At 45.2% G+C, this 16,373-nt stretch overlaps 1 protein-coding gene across 2 annotated transcripts in view; it reads left to right on the top strand.

Moving 5' to 3' along the window:
- Positions 1–16,373, top strand: part of RPTOR (regulatory associated protein of MTOR complex 1) — a 323,749-nt gene that overhangs the window by 125,534 nt on the left and 181,842 nt on the right. For both annotated transcript variants that reach the window (XM_027518037.1, XM_027518038.1), the window contains exon 4: positions 10,669–10,827. In XM_027518037.1, the coding sequence (XP_027373838.1) occupies positions 10,669–10,827 (159 nt within the window). The remainder of the gene's footprint in view (positions 1–10,668; positions 10,828–16,373) is intronic.

The raw sequence follows: 16,373 nt of genomic DNA, 5'->3' as shown, positions 1-16,373 counted from the left end.
TTCTTTAGATGTCTTTCCAAAATGCTTCATATAAGCAAATTTTAATCAAAAATAGCCAATTTTTACATTAAGTTATGCATAAAAACAATTCTAGGGGAGTTCCATTTTAATTATGGCAGCATTTTGAAATGCTGTTTGCTTGTTTGCCTGTTTGTTTCTGTGGCTTATTCCTTTGTTAATTTTAAAGCATCAGAGTTAATTTTAATTTATTGTGGAAAATTTTCATATCTCCCCATCATCTCTCTTCAGTAGTTATCAACTTGTTCTAGTCCTCTTTCATCTACACCACCACCCACCCCCCTCTCCTACCCACTCCCTTGGCTTATTTCGAAGCAAATCCCAGACATCATATAATTTCATCTGTAAATATTTCAGTGTATCTTGAAGGTAATTATGACTTTAAAAAACTACACGCACGCATACACAGTTTGTTTATTTGAATCAGAATGTAAGTAAGGTGGATACATTATAACTGATTGATCTACCCTATTAATCCATAGAATTTATCTAAAAAGCCCCTTCTCCCATCCTGTTCCAATTATCCATCTCTGCTTCTTCCTGCAAATATTGATTGAAGGAATCAGGTTATGTGCCCTATAGAATTCCTTGAAACCTGAATTCTGCCAACCCTTCCCTCACCCCTCAGGATTGACCAGATTCCTCCAGTTGGAGGGAGCTTTGGGGACACAACATTCCATAGGTGATGGTATGTACTTCCTTTAGGATATGTATGATGAATGGTTTGTCTTCTCTCTGTAAGGTTAGCAGCCACTGGCGATCATTACCTGGACCCATCCATTGGAGGTTGTAAAAAGGTGGTGCTCTATTATTCCCCTTTGTCTGTTAACTCGTATATTGCTAAGAAGGGAAATTTTCCTCTCATCTATTATTTCGGTATCTTGAGATATAGCTCATATAGGAAAGCCAATATGAATACTTTTTTTTTTTTTATCCCACTGCAAAATAATGAATGCACTTCTCCCAGAGGTAACGGGTACGGGGTATGCATTCCATTATCTTTCATGTGCAATAAAAGTTTGTTGCATTTGTTAATCATTGATGCTCATGTTTTCTCTTTGGCCACTTAAAGCCTCTTTAAATTGGCTCCTGGTTCTCTTTGCTACAGGTCTGGAAGTCTTTGATCACTTCTTTCCTATCTCCTATGACAAGACAGGATGTTGTGTACTCATTCTGTACATCCTCTGCTCCAGGCCTGAATTCAGCCAAGTCTCCAGGGTTCACTGGTTTCCCCTAATAGGCGTTGTTACTTAGAACCTAACCTGAGCCTGAAGGTGACCGCTGCTCCTGCGCAGTCTCTACCGTGTGCTCTTTCTCTCTGTTTTAAAGACAGAATGCGTTTTGAGCTCTTGCTGATTCAGCTTCAGGACTGCAAGGTTTTAGTTAATCCCCTGGGTCTTAAAGCTGTATCTGTTTCTCCCACCCTGAGCATTGACATTCTTCGTGGACACCACCTAAGTACTGATGTTGAAGTACTTGGGTACACCATCCCACCCTACACTCAGCCCTTTCCAGAAGCAAAACCAGCATTTCTGATACCATTACTGCCAACTGTACATGAAGTGTGTTCAGTTCTTTCTGATATCAGGGTGTAGATACAGTCACACTGAAGAGTCCCTGTCTGCCTGGTTGTGTAGCCAATTGAACACACAATTAGGTTCATTTGTCTCATTTTACTTAGAATTTTTAAAGAACTGCTTAAAAATTTTTTAATGTATTTATTTATTTTTGGCTACACTGGGTGTTCATTGCTTTGTTCAGGCTTTCTGTGGTTGCAGCAGTGATCGGGGGCTACTCTCTAGTTGTGGTAAGTAGGCTTCTCACTGTGGCTTCTCTTGTTGCAGAGCACGGACTCTAGGCGCGCAGGCTCAGTTGATTTGGTGCATGGGCTTAGTTCCATGGCATGTGAAATCTTCCCAGACCTGGAATCAAACCCGTGTTCCCTGTTTTGACAGGTGGATTCAAATCTGGCTTCTATTCCCGTCCTTGCCATCCTGTGTCCCCCTTTCTTCTGTAGGTAATCGTTTAAACGTTTAAACAGTATCAGTTCAGTTCAGTTCAGTTCAGTACTCAGTCACGTCTGACTCTTTGCGACCCCATGAACCGCAGCACACCAGGCTTCCCTGTCCATCACCAACTCCTGAAGTTTACCCAAACGCATGTCCATTGAGTCAGTGATGCCATCTAACCATCTCATCCTCTGTTGTCCCCTTCTCCTCCTACCCTCAATTTTTCCCAGCATCAGGGTCTTTTCCAGTGAGTCAGCTCTTTGCATCAGATGGCCAAAGTCTTGGAGTTTCAGCTTCAACATCAGTCCTTCCAATGAACACCCAGGCCTGATCTCCTTTTGGATGGATTGGTTGGATCTCCTTGCAGTCCAAGGGACTCTCAAGAGTCTTCTCCAACACCACAGTTCAAAAGCATCAATTCTTCAGTGCTCAGCTTTCTTTATAGTCCAACTCTCATATCCATACATGACCACTGGAAAAACCATAGCCTTGACTAGGCGGACCTTTGTTGACAAAGTAATGTCTCTGCTTTTTAATATGCTGTCTAGGTTGGTCATAACTTTCCTTCCAAGGAGTAAGCGTCTTTTAATTTCATGGCTCCAATCACCATCTGCAGCAATCTTGGAGCCCAGAAAAATAAAGTCAGCCACTGTTTCCACTGTTTCCCCATCTATTTGCTGTGAAGTGATGAGACTGGATGCCATGATCTTAGTTTTCTGAATGTTGAGCTTTAAGCCAACTTTTTCACTCTCCTCTTTCACTTTCATCAAAAGGCTTTTTATTTTTAGTTCTTCACTTGGTGCCATAAGGGTGGTGTCATGTGCGTATCTGAGGTTATTGATATTTCTCCCAGCAATCTTGATTCCAGCTTGTGCTTCCTCCAGCCCAGCGTTTCTCATGATGTACTCTACATATAAGTTAAATAAGCAGAGTGACAATATATAGCCTTGACATACTCCTTTTCCTATTTGGAACCAGTCTGTTGTTCCATGTCCAGTTCTAACTGTTGCTTCCTGACCTGCATACAGGTTTCTCAAGAGGCAGGTCAGGTGGTCTGGTATTCGCATCTCTTTCAGAATTTTCCATAGTTTATTGTGATCTACATAGTCAAAGGCTTTGGCATAGTCAATAAAGCAGAAATAGATGTCTTTTTGGAACTCTCTTGCTTTTTCAACGATCCAGCAGATGTTGGTAATTTGATCTCTGGTTCCTCTGCCTTTTCTAAATCCTGCTTGAACATCTGGAAGTTCACAGTTCACGTATTGCTGAGCAGTATATATTGAACAGTGTGTGTGTATATATATATATATAAATATAAATATATATATATATGTATATTTACACACATTTGTTACCCTCTTGGATAAATGGTCATACATTAAATACATTTTTCTTCACCTTGTTTTTTTTTCACTTTATTAGATTAGGATCAGTGTGTCCTCATTAAAATCAAAGCTTCATATTTTCCCTCTAAAGCAGGCTTTCTCAAACCCAGCACTGTTGACATTTTGGGCCAGATGATTTATCTTTGTGGCAGTAATGTCCGCACACGCTGTGAGCATAGGTGTAGGATATTCAGCACCTTCCCTGACATTCACCCATCAGATGCCAAGAGAACTACCACCACCCCCATTGTACCAACCAAGCCTACTTCCAGACCAAATGTGCCCTGGGGGACAGAACTGCTCTCTGATGACAACAGTGTTTCTCACATCCACTGAGGGGAGAGTCTAAGCATGTCTGCAGAGACCACATGAGCCTTTTATTTCACAAGTGAACTCAGACCCCATCTCAAAGCTATGGTTGCTATTTCTGGACTTTGAATACTAAACCAGCTCTTCTCGTTCTCTCCTGCCTCTTTTGCAAATTAAGGAAGGAAGAGAAAATTGGTATTGAATAATACATAAAGGAAAGAGAGGCAGTGATTTTATAGATTTCTTGTAAAACTGTTCTTATTGGGAATATACATGTTGAAAACACCAGGAGTTACTCTGACCTTGTATAGTGACCCTTCAGTGCTAGCGTTCAGCATTTCTCACCCACGCGTGCCTGCCAGCAGGGCTTCCCCGGCCCTGGGAGCTCTAGTGCCGAGGCCTGGGTGCTACAGGCACAGCCGTTCTCCTCCCACTCAGGGTGGAAGTCAGGTTGTACTGGTGAGTGAGCAGAGAGAAGCCAGGGCATTTTGCCATGGGGCGATGAAATTACCCAAACTAGTATTCTAGAAAACATTCTGTGGAGCAGATGAGCGCGGACCCGGAAGGCAGACTTCTTCGACTTTCAGTGTGGAGGCTGGGGCCCTGCTCAGAGGTCCCTGGGGTCCTCCAGAGCTGTCCTGGAGCCAGCAGCTCGTCCTGTACTGTCACTTGCAGATTGCTGAGCCTCCATGTAGAAATCAGACTAGCCCCTACAGACATGATCCTGAATATTATAAGAAATCTAATAAGAAATGAGAAATTTCTTTGAAAAGTAAATGAATGGGGTTAGCAAGAATGCTTCTTATGGCAGATGTAAGTTTGAATTTATGGCCATAGACTAGCTGGAGATATAGACTCTGAGAGTTCGACCCCCCTGTTGGCTCCTGGACCCTGGGGCAGCCCTGTTTGGTGATTGACTCAAAGTGGACTCTGTTGGTAGGAGGTATAAAGCAGGGACACCTTCTCATGAGTCAATTTGGTGGCTGTTTCTCTGAATGAATTCCAGCTTGGCTCGAGGTGGTGGGCACACCCCAGCAGACCGCTATCCTGGCCTGGTTTGGCAACCATTTAATGATACCTATTTCCTCCTCACTCTGCTAGGGATTTATTTATTCCCTTTGCTCATTTTGTTACTGCCAAAGATAACATATATGAGCTATTTCCAGAAGTTCTCTGCAGCTGTAGCAGTGGCTCAGAGCACAACTGCAGGCTTGGGATGCCCATATTCCTGTGTCCAGTGAATGCTCTGGCCCTAGGGACTGAGGTTCAGTCTCCCCTCTCCTGCCCCCTCCACTTGCTGCATACAGCTTATTACATTCTGAGTTTTCTCCTTCTCTGCCCACCAGGCAGATTAGTAAATTTTGAGTGTTCCAGGTCACTAGCAGTTATTGATACTGCTTGGAGGTAGTCCGGCATTAATGTAAGGAGAGAGTCAGTGCTGATGTGGAATTATTTGGAAAAATCAGTAGCCGTGAGTGACTTAAGCTATTCTCAGTCTCCCAAGCAGTGCTCATCTTTGCTGCTCAGTCAAGGCAGGTGCTCAGGCTATTAGCCCTTCTTGAGAGGAAGGCCTTCCTATTAGAGGGGTGTCAGAGCCCAGGGGTCATATTGAAGCACGACAGGATGCCGGCACGTGAGGATGGCCAGAGAGGGCTGGTCTGTCTTTCTACTCCCTGCTTGTCCCCAGTTTGCAGCAACACGAGAAAGCTCACCATTGGTCTCCGAGTTCCCATGGATGTCCTCATGCTTCTGACTTCAGAATGGGCCCTGCCCCACCCCCCGCCCAGGGCCCATTCTGAAGTCAGCTGAAGTCAGCTGGCCCCGTGCCAGCTGTGTGACCTCGTGGTAGTTGCCGCACCTCTCTGTGCCCCAGCTCCCTATCTGTGAGACAGGTATGATGACAATGCCTACTTTGCACAGTGGGTGTGAAGGTCAGGAGGCTGGTACATCAGAAGTACAGCGCCAGTGCCAGGCTCCATCTGTGTCCTCCAGCTTAATGACAAGTACTTTCTCATATGGTCCCTGCAGCCTAGGGAGTAGTCAGGGACAGTAGTATTTTAGTTGTTTTACGGAGGAGGAAACTGAGGTTGGGTTGGGTTTGTGAGCTTTCCCAAGTTGAATGGCTGGTAAATCACTGATCTGGGGATGAACCCAAGCCCTCTGTATCAGGGACCCGTGCTCTTGCAGAGGGGAGGGACTCACCACTGGGCACACCTGACTCCTGTGCGACTCATCTCCAGTATTGAGTGGGGAGGGATGGAGGCAGCACAAAGACCCAGGGGAAAGAGGCCACCGTAGAGCTGTCGTGGGTATGGAGGGAGTGGACAGGAGGTGACCAGGAGGACTCCAGAACTTTCCAAGGGACCTCAGTGGAACTTGGCCTGCTTGCAGCCTGTCTTTCCCTGGAGGCTTGATGGAGCATTGACAGCTGGTGGCTTTACTGTCAGGCCTGGAAATGGACTGGAACTTGATTTTAGGGCGGGCTATGGTGAGGTGGTTCAGTCACTTGTCTTAACACAGTCAAAGCCTCCTTTGAGACATCACTGCCCTTGGCAGATCTTGGCAGGGCGTGGGTGGTGGGATACCTGAAAATATTTGTGTCTGCTGCTCAGCTAACACTGTGAAGTGGGTGGAGCAGATTGCTAGAACAGTCTGTGCTGGAGCCTTGAGGACTATGAGTCAAGAAGAGAGATTCTTAGAAGACAAAATAAATTACTACTTAATGAATGGTAAAAAGGGGCCCTGGATTGTTGAGGCAGACATGAATCAAAGTCAGATCAGATCTCTCTGCAGAGCACATGTCATGAGCCTCTTATTCTAGTGATGACCTGGGCAGGTGGAACGGCCCTAATCTGTCAGCCACTCTCAAAGCCAGGGACCTCCTAAGGGGTCAGTATGATGGCTTATACATTCTATCTCTGTATGTGACATAAAATTCCAGAATAATATGAAAAGGTGGGAACCAATTGGAAAATGATCGGAGACTTCTGTTTCTAGACTTCCCTTTTATTTCTGAAAAGCAACTAAGCTTGGCTCTACCTGTACTGAGTGACCAGACTCAGGCTGCACAAGTGCATAAGCACGAAAGCCAAGGTGAGGCCTGCAGGCTGGGCACCAGGCTGGGCTGGGGGCTCTGCTCCCGCTCTGCCGAAGGGCTCTGGGCTGCCTTCTTGTTTCATGAGATGGTTTTGATTTGTTCGAGATCCACCTTTCGGTGATGAGTTTGGGAAGGCTCTGGTTACATTTTAGATGAAAACTGCACCTGTTTCCATAGGTGTGACGCTCAGAGCCAGCACAGTGTCTGTGAGTTTCTTTAGAGCTGAGTGGATTCTGGCGGGGGGAGGTGGGGGCACGGGGAATTTATAGACTGAACACCTGTTTACAGGAGGCCCCTGCCTCCTGTTTGCACTTCAAGGACTCAAGTTTCCCATTTCAACTTAAAAGGTAAACAGTTGTTGGTTTTCATTTGTTTTTCAATTAAGAGATTGGGGGCTGAGGGAACAGTCTTACGATAACACTGGAAAAAAATTGTACAGGATAGCATCTTACTATGAAATAGTGAAAACATTTAAACATAAAACATGCAAATGAACTGGACAGTGTACTTGTGCTGCACAACACCTTGCCCTTGTATTCTTCCTAAAAACAGAGTAGCTTTGGGGTCTGTGTGAAAGCACACAGCTTGCTCAGGACCCCTGGGAAAGATGCGGTGGCTGAGCGGAGGGCTGTGGGGGTGGGGTGGCCAAGGTGTCTGTGCCATGGTCAGGCATGGTGGCTGTCTTGGGGGCAGCAGACGCCCCCACTGAGGACTTGATTTTCAGGGGCAAGTGGCCTGCTTGCTGTGTGTTTGAGCAGGAAGGCTGTGACTGAATGGAAAGACTTGGAGAGGATGGTCTGGAATCCTGGGGAGAGTTAGGGGCTGTTTGACCCCTGCTGAAGGCAGAGGTGGTACAGCCACATGTTCGGGTCACTGGATGAAGGGGAGGTGAGAAGGAGAGCATCAAAAAGGACAGGCCCCGAGGGGTGTGGTTTGAGTGACTCGGTACAGACTGATGCCCGAGACTATGGCCGGGACCCTAGAGGGTGGGCACATGTGGAGCACGACAAGGAATTTGGCCATGGGTTTGTTCAGAGATGCTGCCCAGGAGGAGCATGTAGTGTGAAAAAAGAAGGGAAGCTGAGTCACAGTCACATTAGAGGTTGACAGAGGAGGATAGACCTGGGAAGAGGTAAGAGACAACAGTCAGAGCAATCTGAGGGAAGGGGAGGGGCAGATAGAGGGGAGGGGAGAGGAGGGGAGAGGGATGTGGTGCTCCTGATGGTGATGGGATGTGACGATGGTGTTGGTTCTGGAGGTGCTGATAATGATGGTGGTGGTGGTGGTCGCAGTGGCTTGGCCTCGGTAGTGATGTTGAGGATGCAAAGGGCGGTAAGTGTTTTGTGAGGGGTGGTGGCATAAAGCTCCTGAACTGCCAAGGGCTTGGAGTTTTCTTACATGGGACACCACCTGAAACAGGTGTCCTTTGAGCAGACCTGACCTTCCCCCTGCCCAGCAGCTTCCTGAAAGCCTTTGCTTCCTAGTTGGGAAGGAGAGGGAGAGGGTGAAATCTTAGCAAGACTCCGGAACAGAGACAGAAGCAGCCCAAATCCAACAGTATGCTTATTCCTCCTGGACAGTTCTGAGAAAATCTCTCAGGCATTTCTGTTTCTTGGTTCTGAACTTGAGGTATTGCTCATTGCCATAGAAGGATGGAAATAACATTATTCATAATCACATTCCCAGTCGAGTAATGCGCAGTAATCTTTACTAGAAACCCCAGAGGAGCACAGGCAGTGCCGCTCCAGTAGCACAGGTTTCTTCCTTATGGGATTCTGGTGTGAGACCACCCAGCAGAGCCCCTGCTCCTCCCCGGGCACTGCTGTTATTCTTCTGCAGGCACAACAGCAGCACCACGTGTGGCTTCACCAGATGGAGAAGGGCCTCCGCTGCCCACTGAGCATCTTGAAGCAGAGTCACCCCCCGCCCACCCCCCACCCCCTGCCCCCACACTGCGTAGCCTCTGGAATCTGCAGGAGGAGGGGCCGCCTCCGCAGGGAAGGCAGAGTCTACTTAGGCTTTGTTAGCTTTGTTAGCATTTAGAGTTAGCAGGAGACAGTCCTGGAAGGAAGTGAAATCTGGAGCCCCATCCCCTTCACTAAGCCCAGGGCCAGTTTTCCTTTCCTCCTTCCGCCCATTGTTCCGTCTTCTGTTCTCTTCCTCTCTCACATCCCCCGAAATTTCCACCATTGTATATTATTCTGTCTTGAGATTTGGACTTACAGTAGCAATGCCCAGCACAACAAGCAGTATTTCAGAGACTTGCACTGTCATTTAATACGCCCAGCTACAGTTGTCGCAAATCTCCCAAATGGTGAGATGCTTCCTGTGCCTTGGCACTCCCTCCAGCCGCGGAGCCATTATCCCAGGCATTCTCGTTTTGAAACAAAACCTTAACGTGGTGTAGTGACATTTAATTTAGTGCTTCTCATTTCAAAGCCCTTAAAAATATTAATTAATTCCCATAAAGCCCTAGGAGGTATATTATTATCTGTAGTGCCTTTCATGCTGGTCCATTAATGTGTCCTTTCTGGGCGACAGGTAAGAAAACGAGGCTGAATCATTTTTTGCATCCCACAGGAGAAGACCTTGATGGAGCCAAGGTCAGAAATAACGAATCCCCAACTTTACTGATGTCTCCGAGTAATGTCAACCCTGTGACCTTATGGGTGGTAGGGGAGAACAGCACTCTTGTTTAGGACTAACCTCGGGGGACACTGAATGGTCTTCAGTGGAACCAGGACTTCACACATCCTAGCTGGAAAGCTGTGCGGAGGGGGCAGACTCAGGTTCTCTTGGTGTCAGCACAGTTTCTAATGAAATAAAATCAGTGTTCATAACATTGTGACTGCATGAGGAAACATGTTTGGACCTAATTCTGGACTCTGTAGTAGCTCCCTGGCGGGCTGGTCTCTCTGGGCCCTGATCCTCACTTGATTCCTTACAGACGCCCAGACGAGGTCGAAATTTCGGTGAGCGGGACTCCTCATACCTCTCCTTTCAGTGTTTTCATGGCTGTTCTGGCATGTTTATTTTCCATGCAAACTTCAGTAGCAGCTCCGTGAAATACTTTGTTGTTATATTTATTGGAAACGTGGGCTCTTAACCTAGGGAGAACTGATGTCTTAAGAATGTGGGTGCATCTTCCTCAGGCTGGGAGCATCTCCAATTTGTTCATGCTTCCTTCTGTTCTCCAGGACAGTTTTATAAAATTTCCTTCTTAGAGTTTTGTGCATTTCTTGTTAAGTTTAATCTTCTTTGTTGCTTTAAAAGTGGGAGTTCCTTACAGTTGTGTCCTTTAACCACCTATCGATTGTGTGTGTGTGTGTGTGTGTGTGTGTGTGTGTATTGATTTCTGTGTATTCTTTAGGTTCATCAGCAAGGGTCCAGGCAGGAGTAGTGGGAGGGGGCTAAGCTGGGCAAATATGACTAATCAAGAGAGGGGCATTTTGCTTCCTTACCTTGTCTTTTTGAAACTATTCTCCTTTGCCGCTGTATTACAGCTTTCTGTGTTTAAGTTGCCTCTTCCACATTCCAGTGTTTTTCCAAAGAGATTCAATGCTTCTAAGAAATATTTTTGATATCACAGTGGTGCTACCTTTTACTTGTGTTACTGTGTGGCAGGCATTACTTATTTATCCCATGGGATCTTCGCCATAAATATTTGTTGAGTAAATGAATGTTCACAACCTCTCTGTGAAGTAGGCATCATCCCAGCTGGAGATGGAGAGACATGATATTATTTGTGCAGCGTCCATTCAATGCAAACTTGGAGTAAAGGATGGAGTTTAAGTTTTATGTATTCTTATGAATCCATGGTAAGTTTCTTAATCTTTGTCTCCTGCAACAGGCGCGGTATAAGCAGAGCCTTGATCCGACTGTGGATGAAGTAAAGAAGCTTTGCACGTCTTTACGCCGAAATGCCAAGGAGGAGCGGGTCCTCTTCCACTACAATGGCCATGGGGTGCCCAGGCCCACCGTTAATGGCGAGATCTGGGTATTCAACAAGGTGGGTGCACCATAAAAGATTCCCATGAATCCAATTTATTTATCTTTTTACAAGGAAATCTTTAAGTTTTGGTGGTTGGCTGCAGATCCTGTTCACCTGTAGCTTCTATGGAGCCATCAATAGTTAATTCATTTCCACAAAACCAAATGCAGGTGCCTTCCGGTTTCTAGGTTGGCCATGTAGGCTCCCCCTCTTGCAGTGGTGTCTCCTGTTCTTCACTTAGATTGTGTCTTTTTCTTACTTATTTGGAGGAATTCCTTATATCCTAGACAGTAACCCTTTACCATTTTTGTTAGTTGCAAATGTCCCTGAGTTTATGGCTTGGTTTCTGGGTTTGTCTGTTTGCTGCTGTTCTCTTGTGATGTCCCTTAGTGGATGGGCTTTCTTTATTTTGAAGTGGCCCCTGTTCAGTCTTCTCTTAGAATGTGGGCATTTAGTATCTTCTTAAGACTTTCCTTATGCCACGGTCACTGAAATATTCCATGTGTTCTTTCACAGATGTGTATTTTTGTCCATAATTTGGATCTTTAATCCACCTGAAACTAATTTTTGCACATACTTTTAAGTAGGGTTTCAAATTCTTTTCTTTTTGAAGTGGATACCATTACCATTTAATGCCAGCTTTGGACTCAGTCAGGTTTCCTTAGTGAGTAGGTATGTTTCCGAGCTCTCTGTTCTGTTCCGTGGGTCTCCCTTTATGCCAGTTAGTTGTTTTAATCAGTGTAGGTTTTCAGTGATTCCTGATATTTGGGAAGGTGAGTTTCCCTGCTTTATTCTTTTTGGTCTGTTGATCTTCCATGAAAATACTCAATCAGCTTATAAATCACTAGATTAAATGGTGTGGGGCGTGGAGACTCAATATCTTTATATTATTGAGTTTTCCAAACTATGCTCTTTCAAAGTGTGTATCAGTGGTATCTTATAATTTCATAAATATTTGTATCATTTTTTAGATTTATTCCTAGATACTTTATACTTTTTGACGTGGTTCAGTCAGTTCAGTTCAGTTCAGTCACTCAGTCGTGTCTGACTCTTTGTGACCCCATGAATTGCAGCACACCAGGCCTCTCTGTCCATCACCAACTCCCGGAGTTCACCCAAACTCATGTCCATCAAGTCAGTGACACCATCCAGCCATCTCATCCTGTCGTCCCCTTCTTCTCCTGCCCCCAATCCCCCCCAGCATCAGAGTCTTTTCCAATGAGTCAACTCTTCGCATGAGGTGGCCAAAGTACTGGAATTTCAGCTTTAGCATCAGTCCTTCCACAGAACACCCAGGACTGATTTACTTTAGAATGGACTGGTTGGATCTCCTTGCAGTCCAAGGGACTCTCAAGAGTCTTCTCCAACACCACACTTCAAAAGCATCAATTCTTCGGTGCTCAGCTTTCTTCACAGTCCAACTCTCATATCCATACACGACCACTGGAAAAACTATAGCCTTGACTAGACGGACCTTTGTTGGTAAAGTAACGTCTCTGCTTTTGAATATGCTATCTAGGTTGGTCATAACTTTCCTTCCAAGAAGTAAGTGTCTTTTAATTTCATGGCTGCAATCACCATCTGCAGTGATTTTGGAGCCCCGCAAAAAATAAAGTCTGACACTGTTTCCTCTGTTTCCCCATCTATTTGCCATGAAGTGATGGGACCAGATGCCATGATCTTTGTTTTCTGAATGTTGAGCTTTAAGCCAACTTTTTCACTCTCCTCTTTCACTTTCATCAAGAGGCTTTTTAGTTCCTCTTCACTTTCTGCCATTAGGGTGGTATCATCTGCATATCTGAGGTTATTGATATTTCTTCCTGCAATCTTAATTCCAGCTTGTGCTTCCTCCAGCCCAGCGTTTCTCATGATGTACTCTGCATAGAAGTTAAATAAGCAGGGTGACAATATACAGCCTTGACGTACTCCTTTTCCTATTTGGAACCAGTCTGTTGTTCCATGTCCAGTTCTAACTGTTGCTTCCTGACCTGCATACAGGTTTCTCAGAGGCAGGTCAGGTGGTCTGGTATTCCCATCTCTTTCAGAATTTTCCACAGTTTATTGTGATCCACATAGTCAATAAAGCAGAAATAGATGTTTTTCTGGAACTTTCTTGCTTTTTCCAGGATCCAGTGGATGTTGGCAATTTGATCTCTGGTTCCTCTGCCTTTTCTAAAACCAGCTTGAACATCAGGAAGTTCACAGTTCACGTATTGCTGAAGCCTGGCTTGGGGAATTTTGGCATTACTTTACTAGCATGTGAGATGAGTGCAATTGTGCGGTAGTTTGAGCATTCTTTGGAATTGCCTTTCTTTGGGATTGGAATGAAAACTGACCTTTTCCAGTCCTGTGGCCACTGCTGAGTTTTCCAAATTTGCTGGCATAGTGGGTGCAGCACTTTCACAGCATCATCTTTCAGGCTTTGAAATAGCTCAACTGGAATTCCATCACCTCCACTAGCTTTGTTCGTAGCGATGCTTTCTAAGGCCCACTTGACTTCACATTCCAGGATGTCTGGCTCTAGGTGAGTGATCACACCATCGTGATTATCTGGGTCGTGAAGATCTTTTTTTGTACAGTTCTTCTGTGTATTCTTGCCACCTCTTTTTAATATCTTCTGCTTCTGTTAGGTCCCTACCATTTCTGTCCTTTATCGAGCCCATCTTTGCATGAAATGTTCCCTTGGTATCTCTGATTTTCTTGAAGAGATCTCTAGTCTTTCCCATTCTGTTGTTTTCCTCTATTTCTTTGCATTGATCACCAAGGAAGGCTTTCTTATCTCTCCTTGCTATTCTTTGGAACTCTGCATTCAGATGCTTATATCTTTCCTTTTCCCCCTTGCTTTTCGCTTCTCTTCTTTTCACAGCTATTTGTAAGGCCTCCCCAGACAGCCATTTTGCTTTTTTGCATTTCTTTTCCATGGGGAGGGTCTTGATCCCTGTCTCCTGTACAATGTCACGAACCTCCGTCCATAGTTCATCAGGAACTCTATCAGATCTAGTCCTTTAAATCTATTTCTCACTTCCACTGTATAATCATAAGGGATTTGATTTAAGTCATACCTGAATGGTCTAGTGGTTTTCCCTACTTTCTTCAATTTAAGTCTGAATTTGGCAGTAAGGAGTTCATGATGTGAGCCACAGTCAGCTCCCAGTCTTGTTTTTGCTGACTGTATAGAGCTTCTCCATGTTTGGCTGCAAAGAATATAATCAGTCTGATTTTGGTGTTGACCGTCTGGTGATGTTCACGTGTAGAGTCTTCTCTTGTGTTGTTGGAAGAGGGTGTTTGTTATGACCAGTGTGTTCTCTTTGCAAAAGTCTATTAGCCTTTGCCCTGCTTCATTTCATATTCCAAGGCCAAATTTGCCTGTTACCCCAGGTGTTTCTTGACTTCCTACTTTTGCATTCCAGTCCCCTATAATGAAAATGACATCTTTTTTGGTGTTAGTTCCAAAAGGTCTGTAGGTCTTCATAGAACCATTCAACTTCAGCTTCTTCAGCATTATTGGTTGGGGCATAGACTTGGATTACTGTGATATTGAATGGTTTGCCTTGGAAACTTAGTTCTCTGATTCCTAGAACGTCGACGTTCACTCTTGCCATCTCCTGTTTGACCACTTCCAATTTGCCTTGATTCATGGACCTGACATTCCAGGTTCCTATGCAATATTGCTCTTTACAGTATCAGACCTTGCTTCTATCACCAGTCACATCCACAGCTGGGTATTGTCTTTGCTTTGGCTCCATCCCTTCATTCTTTCTGGAGTTATTTCTCCACTGATCTCCAATAGCATATTGGGCACCTACCGACCTGGGGAGTTCCTCTTTCAGTATCCTATCATTTTGCCTTTTCATACTGTTCATGGGGTTCTCAAGGCAAGAATACTGAAGTGGTTTGCCATTCCCTTCTCCAGTGGAGCACATTCTGTCAGACGTCTCCACCATGACCCGCCTGTCTTCGGTGGCCCCATACGGCATGGCTTAGTTTCATTGAGTTAGACAAGGCTGTGGTACATGTGATTAGATTAACTAGTTTTCTGTGATTATGGTTTGTGTATCTGCCCTCTAATGCCTCTCACAACACCTACTGTTTCATTTGGGTTTCTCTTACCTTGGATGTGGGTTATCTCCTTTCGGCTGCTCCAGCAAAGCGCAGCCGCTCCTCCTTACTTTGGATGAGGGGTATGTCCTCACAGCTGCCCCTCCTGACCTTGAACATGGAGTAGCTCCTCTCGGCCCTCCTGCGCCTGTGTAGCCACCACTCCTTGGACATGGGGTTGCTCCTCTCAGCTGCCGTCCCTGACCTCAGGCGTAGGGTAGCACCTCTTGGCCACCACACCTGACCTCGGGCAAGGGGTAGCTCCTCTTGGCCATGTGGTTACAAATGTTTAAAAATGATGTTCTGTGAGTTTTTACCATGGTGTGTGGCAAAGCAGTTGATTTTTTGTACATTTTTTTTACGTCTGCTAATTTGCTAACTAGCTTACGGTAAAGTGTCTGCCTGCAGTGGGAGACCTGGGTTCTATCCCCGAGTCAGGAAGATCCTCCAGAGAAGGAAATGGCAACCCAGTCAAGTATTCTTGCCTGGAAAATTCCATGGACAGAGAAGCCTGGTGGGCTATGGTCCATGGGGTCACAGAGTTGGACACAACTGAGCGACTTCACTTTCTTTCTTTCTAATTTGCTGTTCTCTCGTTGATCCTAATGATTTGTACATATTTTAAAATTTCTAAACAGACTACCATGTGGTTTGCAAATCACAGCAGTTTACTTTCCTTCCAGTCCTGCTGTTTATTGTTTGTATCTTTCTGTGTTACCAGCACCTCCCAGAGAGTGGAATGGTGACTGCATGTCCTTGTCTCATTCCTCATTTGGAAAGGAGTGTGTCCTCTGCATCATTGTATGATATTCACTATAGATATTTGTAAAAAGAATAAAAAATAAGAAAAACCCTTATCAGATTAAAAGATGCCCTTCTCGGTGGAGACACAGGTGTAAAGAATGGACTTGTGGACACAGTGGGGGAGGGAGTGAATGGGACAAATGGAGAAAGCAGCATCGACATACACACCGCTGTGTGTAAAGTGGGTAGTGGATGAGGAGTTGCTGTAGCACACAGGGTGCCCAGTCTGGCGCTCTGTGGTGACCTAGAGAGGTGGGATGGGGGAAAGGAGGGAGACTCAAGACGGAGGGGGTACATGTATAATTATGACTGATTCCCTCATAGGCCATTTGGTAAATTATCTGCCTGCAATGCAGGAGACCTGGGTTTGATCCCCTGGAGAAGGAAATGGCAACTCACTGCAGTTTTCTTGCAGTGGAGAATCTGCAGAATCTGGAGAATCCCATGGACAGAGGAGCCTCCCGGCCTGCAGTCTATGGGGTTCCAAGAGTCAGACACAACTTAGTGACTAAACCACCACAGTGTTGTTGTATGGTAGAAATGAACACAACATTATACAAATATTTTTTAAAAGATGCCCTTCTATTCCTAGTTTATTTTTTCAAGTCATCAATAGATGTTGCTTTTCCCCCCAAGCCATTTTGTATGTATGTGTTAGATGA

This window comes from Bos indicus x Bos taurus, chromosome 19 (assembly GCF_003369695.1).
Source record: "Bos indicus x Bos taurus breed Angus x Brahman F1 hybrid chromosome 19, Bos_hybrid_MaternalHap_v2.0, whole genome shotgun sequence".
NCBI lineage: Eukaryota > Metazoa > Chordata > Mammalia > Artiodactyla > Bovidae > Bos > Bos indicus x Bos taurus.
The sequence above is the reverse complement of the archived record's forward strand: the minus strand, read 5'-3'. Positions and strand labels throughout refer to the sequence as shown.